The 13,603-nt window shown below is 35.4% G+C and overlaps 1 protein-coding gene across 11 annotated transcripts in view; it reads left to right on the top strand.

The window, feature by feature from the left end:
* LOC133526348 (dual 3',5'-cyclic-AMP and -GMP phosphodiesterase 11-like) overlaps positions 1-13,603 on the top strand; it is a 188,514-nt gene that overhangs the window by 154,187 nt on the left and 20,724 nt on the right. For all 11 annotated transcript variants that reach the window (XM_061862920.1, XM_061862917.1, XM_061862923.1 and 8 more), the window contains exon 10: positions 324-434. In XM_061862920.1, coding sequence (XP_061718904.1) covers positions 324-434 — 111 coding nt within the window. The remainder of the gene's footprint in view (positions 1-323; positions 435-13,603) is intronic.

Raw genomic sequence — 13,603 nt, 5'->3', positions numbered from 1 at the left:
ACCGTTCTAATGTTGGCAACCATAAGCTTCTAGCGTAGTGTGTCAACTGATTTATCTATTACAGATCTTTTTTAGATTTTAGAAAATCGATTTGTAGTTCAATCCGAGCGTTACTGACATCAGAATGATATCTGCGTGCGTTTTGCTTGCGCCAATGCAGGATAATTGGATGACATTATTTACAATTAATTCTGATGTCAGTGTACATTCAAATTGTCCTATTAAGTATGTATACTCGGGATACAAAACCGTCCGTGGAATCAATTTGCTTGGTAAGCGTTTAGGAGTTGTCACAACACAAAATGAATATTATTTTTGAACAGGTGCTGCTCGACTTGGCGCGCATGGTGTTCGAGGAGCAGAGCACCATCGAGCACATGGTGCTAAGGATACTCACACACACGCAGAGTCTCATAAGGTGTCAACGAGTACAGGTAAGAGTCCACCATATGATTGCAGCAGAAGACTTTTTGACAAGTGCGGTGCCACTGCCACGTTCTACCAGTTTGTTAACTATTTTTGAAATATATCCATAAGTTTACCCTTCTCGGTTTACATTTTAAGATTTCTTTTTATTAGATTTAGTCTATGAAATTAATGGTATAAAAGCACAAAATATAGTAAACTAGCGACCCACCCCGGCTTCGCACGGGTAGTGTCATATTTCAACAAATTCACACAAAACATACCACAAATTATAAACCTTCCTCAAGGATCACTCTATTGTTAAGTGTAAACCGCATGAAAATCCATTTAGTAGTATTTGAATTTATCGCGAACATACTACATACATACAGATAGACGCGGCGGGGGAATTTTGTTTTATAAGTTGTAGTGAAGCTATTAACCCAAATTAAAAACCGGTTAATTATACGAAAGATTTACCGGTTTCCGACCCCTGCTTTCCACCAACTCTAATGGTTCACAACTATAACCTGCAATAAAAGGTTTAGGTTAGGTATTTATTGTATTGATATTTATTTTAATCATATCATTTATAACACAAAAACTAGGATTTATTCAGAGTTAGCTTTAACTTTATACCTACATTCAATTTTCAAGTTTGAACGTGACGAACATAAAACTGACTAGCAGGTGAAACACTTACAAGATAAACTTTTTCCATAGCAAGCCTGGTTTTGTAATTAGTTGAAGTAGCCCCGGGACAGACCTTTTTTCCTGAATGAAAACAATCCCATGTAGCATTTCAAAATAAAAGGCTTGTACTCATAATTAAATAAAAACGGATATGCGTATTGCGTATTTGAAATACGGATTTCGTGTTATGAAAGCTAACTGTTTTTTGCTGCTCTTTTAAGGTGGTATATGAACAGTGGACGCTTTTGGCTATATATATAGACCTATGTATATCGGCGTCTGTAGAAGCCATAAACTGTACATAAATTTTATTACAAACGTTATCATCGAACTATTAGAGGAATATTTGTAGGTACTCCAAAGAAATTAATACCATCACTTTTTTACTTAAAATTATGGTTGTATTGGTTGCACTTCCGTCTGTATCTACATTCTCGAAGTCAGAATTCGGGCCAATCCTATTTTTGTGCACTGCTCTATAGATAATTGATGCAGATTTCGATTTAATTTGTTATTATTAACCCTTTAATAACTAACTTTAAATTAAATTTTGTAAAAATTACTGATCCGGAGAACTATCCGGATGGACCGTAGGACCAAAATGATAAATACTGGCCATAATTGCTTACTTTTTCTCCATGTCTATTCTAAACTACGTAAACTATTGTATCGAACCTTATCAATACCCCATGCTTTGATAAAAAATCGCTCTGTCTAACCTTGTGAGCCTGTGCCGTCAGCTCTGTTACTTCGTAATTCAGAAGTCCGTACCCAGATTAGGCTACGCCATAATTCACCCCTGTCCTTGACATTCTCAACGCAAACATATTCTTTTCGGTATTTGAATTAGCATAAACATTATTCTTCCTACACGTTTTATGCAAACGCTCATTTGGAACGTCGTCACCATCCGAGGACTTAAAAACGCAATCTGACTTTAACTCGGGTTGGTGGATATAAAATTCTTAAATCCAGATAGAATTCCTAATATTTTTAATAAGTACCAGTTTAGTTTTTGTAAAAACTGACATTGCACAAACACTCATCAATTAATTTATGTGGCCAAGAACAGAAATCATCCTCATCAGTTTTTTTCGTTTATCCACCAATGGTAACATTTTTGTAAACTTATCGCAAGTTTGACAAGTGATAAAAATTCCTGACATCAGGAAAAAATCCGCTGTCTCTTAATCCCAGTTGGAGGTATTCTTAATTAGGGCGCTTATTTTGTCAAAAGCATTAAATTTAACTGTCAGATTGGATACAGGAAATGCGATTTTTTTATAGGTTACGTGCATGAAAGGAATACGCGAAAATATTTATACCTGACAAGTTTTAGAGACACAAAAGAAAAAGAATCGTACAAATCAAAACAGACATACATTATTATTGTACCTATTATCTTTAATGCCAATGATACAGATACGTGGTGCAATATTATATTTCTTATCGTAATAATAGACTCAATACCATAGGATTCATATCGACGAACGCGAATTAATTATTCTTGAATTAACACTGCACATTTCCTCCTATATCCTTATATGTGTTTAGATTGCTAAACATTTCAGAACAGTAGAACGTTAATTAAAACGTACATATTCGTTGAAAGCGTTGAAGTGAATATTTAAATACAGAGAGAATGCTTGTTTATGTATTACGGGTTTACATTTGTGGATGTCGCGGAACCATTAGCGAGGCGGCGGTTTAGAGGCGGGAAAATCGTTCCGGTATTTAAAAATCACCGTGACTTACTAGTAGTACCGACGCATTTACTTAGGTATAGTACGTTTCTTTGCATCAGAAAGAAGGTAAGCGATTTTGACGTGTCTTTTATTGAAAAACACTTGTGAAAAATAAGTCACGGCAAATATGTAAGAATTATAAATCATATATGATCATTTACATTCTTTTGCTTACATAAGTAACAGTCACTGATTTCTAAAAAGCTTTTTTCATTAAAAAGACATGTCAAGATTGTTTACCTTTTTTGTAATGCTAAAAAAACGAACTATAGGTAGGTACTTTGCAGCTGGTATGCCGATATTTTTTTACACAGAGATACCTCTAGGATGGACGGGGTTACGCGCCTAAACTAGAACATAATCGAAATAGAAATCGTTTATTTGGTGTGATGAATTGTGGAATGAACTGTCGCCAGCGGTATTTCCGGACCGATACGACCTTCAGACCTTCAAGAAAAGAGCGTACTCCCATCTTAAATTTCGGCAACGCACTTACAACCGCTCTGGTGTTGCGGGTATCCAAGGGCGGCGGTAATCGCTTACCATCAGGTGATCCGTCTGCTCGTTTGCCTGCTATTTTATAAAAAAAATCATCAAATCAAAAAATAAACCCATAACGAGGTACCTAATTAGTAGTTACCTATCCCAAGAACCAACATGCCAAAGTCATTCTGTAACGTTTTCAAATTATTGTTCATGGCGAATCACTGTGATATTTTCATTGTTACGTTATTCATCCTTCCCCTTCTTTTTCGCTCTCGTAGTATGTAGTTACCACAATACGTTTGTTTTCGAAACGCCGTCTTTGTCGGTGTAATTAATTCAAATTTCAAAGGAGTGTGGCTTATTCCACTTTTATCTCCGTGTATCGTGTAACCCGGGTGCGAATGAATATTAAAGATCTTATTCTGGTCCCGCCGAACGCTCAAAATAGCTGTCTCTGAATGGACTGGAATGTTATTTCGCAGAGGTATCTTCCATATATGTACTTTTTTTATAATGAATAATTTCAATTGGTACGAGTACATATTGGAAACCATGCTCGTGTGCCGCCGCGACTAGGGCATCTAGTGGTCAGGATTCCGGATCGCGCTTGGCGATTTTTTTTTTACTTATGATATCTATTTCAGTTTATAATTGAGGCTTGTAGTGCGTTTATGAATAATAAGTAAGGCAAATTAATAGTTAACTATGGCCATTTGGATTCGTGAGATCGTAATAAATGTTATTGACATTCGAAAACATATTATACAGTGAATCCTTAACCGTCTTGAGAAATTAAAGTCTCTCCGATTTCCTCTGTAGAATATTGCTCGATATCGGCGGATCCCCAGTATCCCCACTCAAAGGCGCAGAAACGAATTTCTGTTGTGGATCGAAATTGGAAGCTATATCGAGAGTCCCGAATACTTAGACCGCATTTATTTGGTTTTGCATACAAATAGTAGGTAGTTAGATTTTGTCAGGTAATGATTTTTTTTCCTGGACTCATGTATTTTTATGTTTTCATTGTCTGCCCGTGATTCACATCGCGAGCACGTGAATGTTTAGAAAGAGTTTCGCGGTATGGGATTTTGTATTGTATTGTATTTATTTATTTGCAAATAATTTAACTCGGTAATGATGATTTTTATATAGGTCCATAGGTAATAATCAACGAATCAATGTAAAAAAAAATATCTAAAAATCGTACTGGTTATTAAATTGATAATAGACACTAGGTTTATTTTATTGATAAGAAATTTATGGCAGTAAGTTACAAAGAAACATTGGAAATTATTTTGAACTATTCCACCATATTTTTGAACTTATTTTGTCATCTCTCTTTATCCGTTTTTTGTCAAACTCACATGAATAATGTAGTAAATGTTTCAATATTTGAAAATATTGACAAACTACCCTTAGAAATTAATCTCTTAAGTTATCCTCCAAGAGTTTATCCGCTGCTGGTATGGGATTTGTACGTTTGCCAGGTCAAACATTTTCGATACATTTCTTACGCGCTCCAGGTACAATGCCCTTTTGTGCAAGCTATTTTGATGTAGTGGCTCATATCGCAACAAAGTTACTAAACAAGAGGGAGTGTTTAGTACAGTATTCAACTCTGTTGTATATTTAACTGAATCTCAAATAGGTTCGTATATAGGAACCACAAAATTTTATCACACACATATAAGGTAGCGGTAGATACAAATTTTTATCACACACGTAAATAGCGGTAGATACAAAATTTAAGTGTGAATTAAAAAAAAAATACGTAGTTAGTCTTAGGTTAATTGATTACATTGTGTTACCAAAATTAACTACGTAGTATTTTCATGCATGTAGGTATATTGACGTTAACTGTTTACCTTTAGGTGTATGGAATTAATACAATACGAAACGATACAATACAATGTATATTAATTTTTGTATTTACAGTTCTTAACTAACTACTATTATATATAACATTACTATTTTTACAATTTACCCATTAAATTTCCAAGCGCCCAAATATTGCGTTAGTGTATTTATTTCTTGTTCAAAATAATACCCAAAACAACGCTGAGTCATTGAATACGTATAAAAACTGTTTTAACATAAATGTACGTACTTAGTTCCTCTTCAGCTAATTTACCATGCTATATGGCTTCTACTTGGCTTATCTTTACGAATAATCACCAAACCTAGCTATGACGGACGCAGTCTTATACATAGAGCAGGCACCTTATCGCAAATGTATCACTTGAATTATTAATGTGGCAACTTACAAAATATAGTAGATATATATTATAGTTGTATGTGGCATATGTGAACGTTAAAATAACACCTGTTTTTGACTAGAAAAAGTAGAAACATTTCCCTTTTATATTATACACAAGAAAATAAAATTACTAAACGAAACATTACGGAGGAAATGCTTCGATAAAATATTTGGCATAAAACTCCCAAGTTCATTCATCATCGATAACGAGTTATCTCGGAGTACGCGGGAAGTGGGGAAATATCGTACGTCTTGATCATTTGGCAGCCATCGGTCAGGCGCGACTTTGGAAAAATGCCGACAAGGAAAAATTTTGATAATTCATCTTAAATCCAGTTCATGGAATTTAACTTAACCGCCTTTGAGTAAAATATAACCAGGGATCGGCTTGGTGGAGTTGTTGTTATTTATGTACCTACTTTTTATGATTGATTGATGAATTTAAGTTCAAGTCATGTAACATTTCGTATAAATAAACGGCATCTGAGTTTCTCTCCGTTATATATGTAAATATTTTGGTGGCCTAAAAGAGAAAATTATCACGGCTCTCTAAAAAAATAATATTTCCCTGTGTGTTCGGACTGCATCTGAATATCTGGCCCCTGTATATTAAAATCGAGTGTCATAAAAAAATACCCTTATCCAGTTTAATTATCTAACAATTACTGATTGTCTCAAAACTTCGTTACACATTTTTAAGAGTATTTTTCTTACAACAACAAAATGTTTTTTCTTCAAAATATTCCCCTTTAGCTTTGATACACAAACAATATTGTTGGTAGTAACAAATTTTGCAATTTATTTTTCTTGAATTCTATATTAAATAAACCTTAGTAAATAATTAGTTACTTAAACAACTACTTTTATTTTACTGGCAGCATTGTAATACGAACTGCGAGGTCCAATACACACATTACCTAAATAATCCTTAATAAACAATTACGAATCAGGTAGCCTAATTAATGTGTGAAGGGCCGGAGGTGCTAAAAGGGCGCCGTAAGCTCAAATAACAATGGAAAATGATCGGCTTTAGCGCGACCCGACACCCTTGGGATGCTCTCAACAGCCTCCGGCCACATTTTAGTTATCTTGCGAAAACATGTCCTTACCTTACCTTCTAATGGTGAGCCTTGGGGGTTACAGATTAGGGCTGAGTTACGGAATAAGCGAATTATTGGATGGAAAACCTGTTCGTATACTAGCGCGAAGGCGTATATTATAAAATCATTAACTGGTCTTAACATGACAGGGGGCCCGATTTGAACTTTGAGATACGCCAAACATTTGCTAAAGATAGATATGGATTAGATATGTCAGTGTCAAAAGTGACGTTTCTTAAAACGAAAACGTCAATTTTGACACTGACACATCCAATCCATATCGTATCTATAGTAAATCTTTGACGTATCTTAAAGTTTTAATAGGGCCGAGATTCTGTTTGTTTTGTATGCAGGCTCTATAGGTTAATTATTGCATGAACATTTAACTTACTGTATTTAAATTTGCAATGTATTGTCATTCATACACATTCGTTTATGCTAATCCACAAGGACATTCCCTAGTTTATGAGAGGAAGTTAATAGAGCAAATTGTGTTTTTTTTTTACATTACATCAGTAGTCGCAGAATGCAAGCCCGTGCAAGATTCTTGGCGTTGAATAAGAAAATGTTTGTCTTTTATGTTTATTTTGGAAACTTTATTCCTTCCATTAGTGGTATCAACAGGTAGTATTTTATATATCCTATATATTATAGTATTTCGATCAAAAAAAAGAACCAATCCAAATTGGCAGTTAGTAACCTACTCTATTAAAATTAATCAGTTACCTTTTTTAAATTTGCGCTGACTTGTAATAAACCAATATAATATATAATTTAAAGATTCGTGTGATTCATCGCAGCTCTTTGCGAGCAAAGCTTCACGCGTAACACGCCTAGCAATTTAATTGGAATCTGCGGGTACCTTTCCGTCAGATGACGTAAGTAAACACGTGAATGGGTGCCAACTACCGCGTGTTAATTAAATTTATCACTTAATTTGTTTTGATGCATGTAAAATTGATGGATTGGATAAAAAATTCACGCGCCTCGACCAATAACAAATGAAAACCGATTTTCAAAACGAAGGAAATATATTTCGACGTTGTCGGACTTACAAACTGATACGTTAAAAGTGATGTTTTAATTTGTTTGATATTTATGTAGGTTGTGAAGAGATAAATTTTATATCTATTATCAGATAATTAAATATATTCAGTCTCTTCGCACTAAAAATACATCGACGCTGACAGGTATATAATAAGAAAAACGTAGTTACCTATATGAAATGAATTTTATAGGTAATAAGACGGTTGACGTATTCGTATTTCGCATCTAAGTCGAGCCAGTCTCCAGGGTTAATGTTTTATTGGATCATTTCCAAGCAAAACTCAATCATCGCGAACGAAGTACAATATAAGGAGACGCGAGAGTCCCTTAATGGAAGTTTGTTCTTGCGAATGTAAAAGCGATAACAAATTTGCCTTGTGGAGTGTAATAAGTGTTAACAGATGAATAAATTCCAAAAGTAAGGTGTTAAATATTCATACTCCTAACACGCAACACTCATAAGCGAAATTTTCACCATGTTGCTTTCATCACCTCATGACATGAGAAGGATGAATGATGGATCATTTACATACTTGATACTGTGTATGGTACACAGGACACACCTCATAGAAAGACATTGAGACTGCATGGACTTTTTAAGTTACAGTCGCCATCACATATATCGGGGCGACCGAGGTGCTCAAAAATATCTAAACGCGCTCTCTAGGCCCTTGACAACAGAATCGTGTTCAGATATTTGTGAGATCCCTGGCCGCTCCGATATATCTCATGACGACTCTACGACAAAGAAAAGGCATAATCACAGGAATTAGGTGTACGAAAATTATACTCCGGATTGAAACGATTGTGGTGATTTCGTATAATGTATAATTCGTATCAAAAATTCCTCCAAGGAAACACTCAGTAATTGAGTTTCAAACTTCTGCCCGAGAATTTAAAATTTATAAGAATTTCAGTCCGCATTTAAAATACAACAATAAGAAAAAAGCGCGGACAAAATCCCGCTTTTGTACAATTTCTATAAAACGGATTTTATAAATAAATATCACGTAGCGCCTAGTTAATTACTTCCCGCAACAATACAGTTAACAATAAAATTTGCATTTATATCGAGTCGCAAAATGAAATTAAATCGAATGGTTGACCCATGTAAAGCTGGCCCGAAATGAACCCAAAATTAACACTGTTTGCTAGCATAACAACGACCAAAATAACTCCCATGCGGTCGCCGGGAGTGGGTAATGGTTCCAGACAAATTGGGGAACAGTTTGTCGCTCTACGGTAATTTTAAATGTCCTTGTTGAACAATGTTACACTTTTTCCGTTAAAATATCTTAAATATTTTCTACGTAAAACGCGTCTAAGTTTCTAATATATTCAAGATTCATTAGCGTTCTTTTGTTATGTCTTGGCATTTTCCGACAGAGAACACAACAAAATAATTTGAGATTAATGTAAGTTTCCTAAGTTACATCTAGCCGCAGGATGAATCTATTATAAAGTTTAAAAGTTTATGTTTATTATAAAAGAAACGACCATTAGATTACATTTTAATCTTCTGAAAAATCGTTAAAATATTGTAATTTTGAAAGAACACTACAATTTTATTCGCTTAAACATATTACCGGTTTTCAATCCGCGCAAGCTGTCGCGCTGGCGTTACTCATAACATAACAGTCATAACAATGTGTCCACGTGTGCACTTTACACTTTTATTTATTTTGTAGAGTTATTGCTTTAAACACGTGATAGGATGCTGGGGACCTACTCAAGTTGACAAGCGCCAATCGAAGTTTCTATAGGGATAACAGATGCAACGAAAAAAGACATGATCGTTTCCTTTCCATACATTATTTAAGTTTAGTTTGGCGTTAGTACGTGCACCACTTTTAAATACTTGATTTAAAGTGCAAATAAGAAAGCAGCAGAGGCAAATAAATATATGTTTAATCGTAAATTTGTTTGAACACAGTGAGGTTTTAAGTCTTCAAATATCCATTGGGGAAGGTCGCCCGAAAGCGCCCTCACCCCTGACTGACGTCACTATCTTTTATGTTGTACAGTCAGTTGCAGAAATAGTTGATCCCTACATGTATACAGTCTATTAAGAGGGGCGGGGGTTTCAACTATCTCTGCAGCTGACTGTACATACCATCAAGTCCAAGCGCATTTATTTAACTATCACCTTGTTTCAATTAACTAAAAAACGATAAGGAATTCATAGTTGAAGATTCCTACACAGTTTTGTGTAATGTCTATGGACTCGTTTATATTTAAAACAAATACAATTAGTTAACTCTTGCATCCTACTCATCATCTTCCTCGCGTTGTCCCGGCATTTTGCCACGGCTCATGGGAGTCTGGGGCCGCTTGGCAACTAATCCCAAAAATTGGCGTAGGTACTAGTTTTTACGAAAGCGACTGCCATCTGACCAACCTAAAGGGTAAATTAGGCCTTATTGGGATTAGTCCGGTTTCCTCACGTTGTTTTCCTTTACCGAAAAGCGAGTAGGCGACTCTAGTGGTCGCCTACGCTAGCTGGCGCGGGTGCACGGAGCGGAGGAGCGGGTTAACGAAAAATAGTATGAGCAACGCTAACTGAAGCGGACGCGTGCGGCGGATTTCACCTAAAAATAGCACCCGCGTGCGTGTGCACGCGGCGGGCGTCCGCGTCAGCTAGCGTAGGCCCTAAGAGTTACGAACCTACCGCCAAAAAGCCGCCATATAATCGAAGTTACGCTCTCATTTCAAGCCGGCGTTTGAACCCGCGACCTTCGAATTGCAAGTCGCACGCTCTTACCGCTAGGTCACCAGCGCTTTCAACTAATACTATGCAAATTAAAATATTTATCGTGACAGGCAAACTCTTTATAGTCCTTTTAGCATTTTAAACGATTGTAAATTTTATTAGTAAACATCAATGATAAACTTTACGGTTCGTATCTGTTTAATGCATCAAAAAAAAATATCGCCATCAAACCATCTAACTCACACCAACGTGCTTTATTGTCAAATCAGAGACAATAGCAGTCTTTGAGGGCATCGTAAAAACAATAATGGAAGGATGCTTAATCGTCGACTTGCCAAAGAACAATATTTCATCTCGACAGAGCGGTCATTTCCGTTTCTTACGTTTGAAGATGTGGCAAATCAGGCGATCGCTTTTGTTGTGTGTTTGCACAAAGACCGCCACGATTTTTCCCGTTATCGGAATGCCTTTTCATTTCCGCACGTGTCTTATATTTATTTATTGAATCATGAAACGTACTCATAGCAGTAAAGTAGATAACAAAGCGTTTACGATTCTAGACTACCATTATGTAATGGTTAGTACATACAGGGTTCCTTTTAGGCTATCAAGATGGTTCGTAAATTCGTAATATTGTCGAATTGGCTAAATTTCAATGATATTGTGAAATATAGAAATATGTATTTGATCATTGGTCATTAATTCGCTGCCAATGCCGCAATGCCTTGCTTTTTACTTATATTATTATTATCTTGTATTATCTATACCCGTATGTCGTCGTTTATACCTACTGGTATTATCATCTTTTTGAACCTTTTGGGCATATACGTGTGTTAATCGTCGTGTCGAATATGAGCAAAAACGCAAATTCTAGATCTAGATCACTTATGGCCAGTCTGAGACGTGATTATGGCATTACAACTGTAGGTCAATTCTGTGATACGTATTGTGTATCGTGAATGGAATTGAAAATGTATTCGTTGCCTATGCTCGCTTGCACAACGGCGGCGCACAATATGTTAGAGGGCGACAAATGGATAAAAATATTGCTTTGAATTAAATTATGATGAAAATGGTTCACGCTGAATATAGTCACTGGATAACGCGCGCCAATGTACTTTATTACCAAATCAGACAATATCAGTGATTTGAGAACGTCGTAAAGAGAATGAAAAGGATCTTAATGGTCAGTTAGGGAGTAAAATATGTTTTATGTGCCCCAGTAACGTTTGAAAAGATCTTTAGCGTCATCTTGTACGCCTTTAAACAGACTATTCTCATGCGAGATGCGTGCATTCGGAACCGTAAAGTGTGTTAACTACACATGCGGGCTTTGTCGATGGAAAATTCATCATGTGTTGCGTGTCGTTGTTCTTACGTGAAATCGTTAGAATATGTATATATAAATACATATTGATGCGTTGATGACCATTTAGGCTAGTGAATAGTGACGTGTATCTAGGGGGGGTCACTACCCTCCCTATAAAGTTGAAGGCCCTAGGAGCTAATCCCTTTAAGAGCTTATACGCATTTGCATACATGTTTGTTTTTGTGTCATGGATGTTTTGTATGCATTCCAGGATTTATTTATTTTATTTGCCTATAATAGTTTGTGTGTACAAGCCTTTTACAATTTCATGTTACAACCATTCTTCATTTTTGTTTGTCAATCTGCGAAATGTTTACTTAGGTTTATTTTATTTCATATCGTATAGGCCATTTAAACGAGCCAGTGTTTTTAATCATTTGAACAGTGAGTTGTATACATACCACCTCAAGAAGTATAAAACGTATACAGTAATCTGAGGAAAACGATGGTCACTTGTGTTAAGTCAAACCACATACTGAATGAAATTAAATATATCTATGAGAATTAAGACAAACAACATAACATCAGATAATTTATTTCAAAACACCATACATAAAACACAGACTTAAAAATAGTGATTGTTTACATGTGCCTGAACTAGGATTCCCTGTGTTTCAGGCGAGAAATATGGCAAACATTGTTCATGATAATTAATTTTCACTTACAAAATACACAATATAATTTAGCAACATAATACTATAATACATTAATCGAATAATTATCTTATTTATATTATTGTAAATCCAGCCTTATTACTTATAATTATCAAAAAACCTATATGACTACAAATATACTTACAAATGGGTACAGTCAAGTGCAAAAAAAAATGTATCAAAAGAATCGTCTCATAAATATGGTACTACGCTCTTATTACACTGGAATAAGATGCTATGGGACATATTTTTGAGTAAGATGTGTACACCCATATTTTTACACTTGACTGTACCACGATTTGTCGAATGACCAAGTTACGTGTTGACAGTTTTACCTGCAACTTGTTGATAAATGGCGGCGGTTAAAATAATATTCATCCCCAAAAATATATCACCGTAAATGTCATGGATTAGGAATATCGAGATGAATGTATTATTCCGTATAGTCGAATTCTCAGTTTGCCCTCTGGCTGCAACCCAAATCATGGAAAATAAACCGCTTCCATCGACTTTAACCGCGCAATGGCACTGTAATGTTTTATTAGATCCATACCCCCGGGACGACAACTTACATAAAGCCCTTGAATTATGAACAAGAATGTTATCTGTTCAACCTTTTCAGTGTTCCGTTGTCACACTGAGAACCCTTATAAGTTTGTCTTGTATTTTATCTGTCGGAAGAAGAATTTATTACCCTTACCCATAAAACATGCATGTTTATAGGGGCGTGTTAGGTTTGGGTAGTCTATCAATGAATGCATTAGTGCCAAGTTTTCACGATAATTTATTGACACAAAACGTTACGTTTAGGAATGGAATTATTTATACCTCTCAGAGTTGTGGCGCCCTTTTCTGTTTGTGGCCTTTTTCATTTCTTCTTCTAAACAAATATAAAAAAATTAAATAAAAATTTTCCTGACTTTTATTTCAAGAGTTGTAGGGTATAGTCTACTACGGCAATTAGAGATTATTTATGTATATTAAATAACCTTGACAAAATTAAATTTATGCCGGGTATGAAAAATATGTGTCAATACCATTAATGTCGCTATATTAGACTTGTAAAATCTTTATTACATTGTAATATATTTATATAATTCCTTAGGTAATTCTGTGGTACACATTACTGAGGATCGCG

This window comes from Cydia pomonella, chromosome 16, assembly GCF_033807575.1.
Source record: "Cydia pomonella isolate Wapato2018A chromosome 16, ilCydPomo1, whole genome shotgun sequence".
NCBI lineage: Eukaryota > Metazoa > Arthropoda > Insecta > Lepidoptera > Tortricidae > Cydia > Cydia pomonella.
The sequence above is the reverse complement of the archived record's forward strand: the minus strand, read 5'-3'. Positions and strand labels throughout refer to the sequence as shown.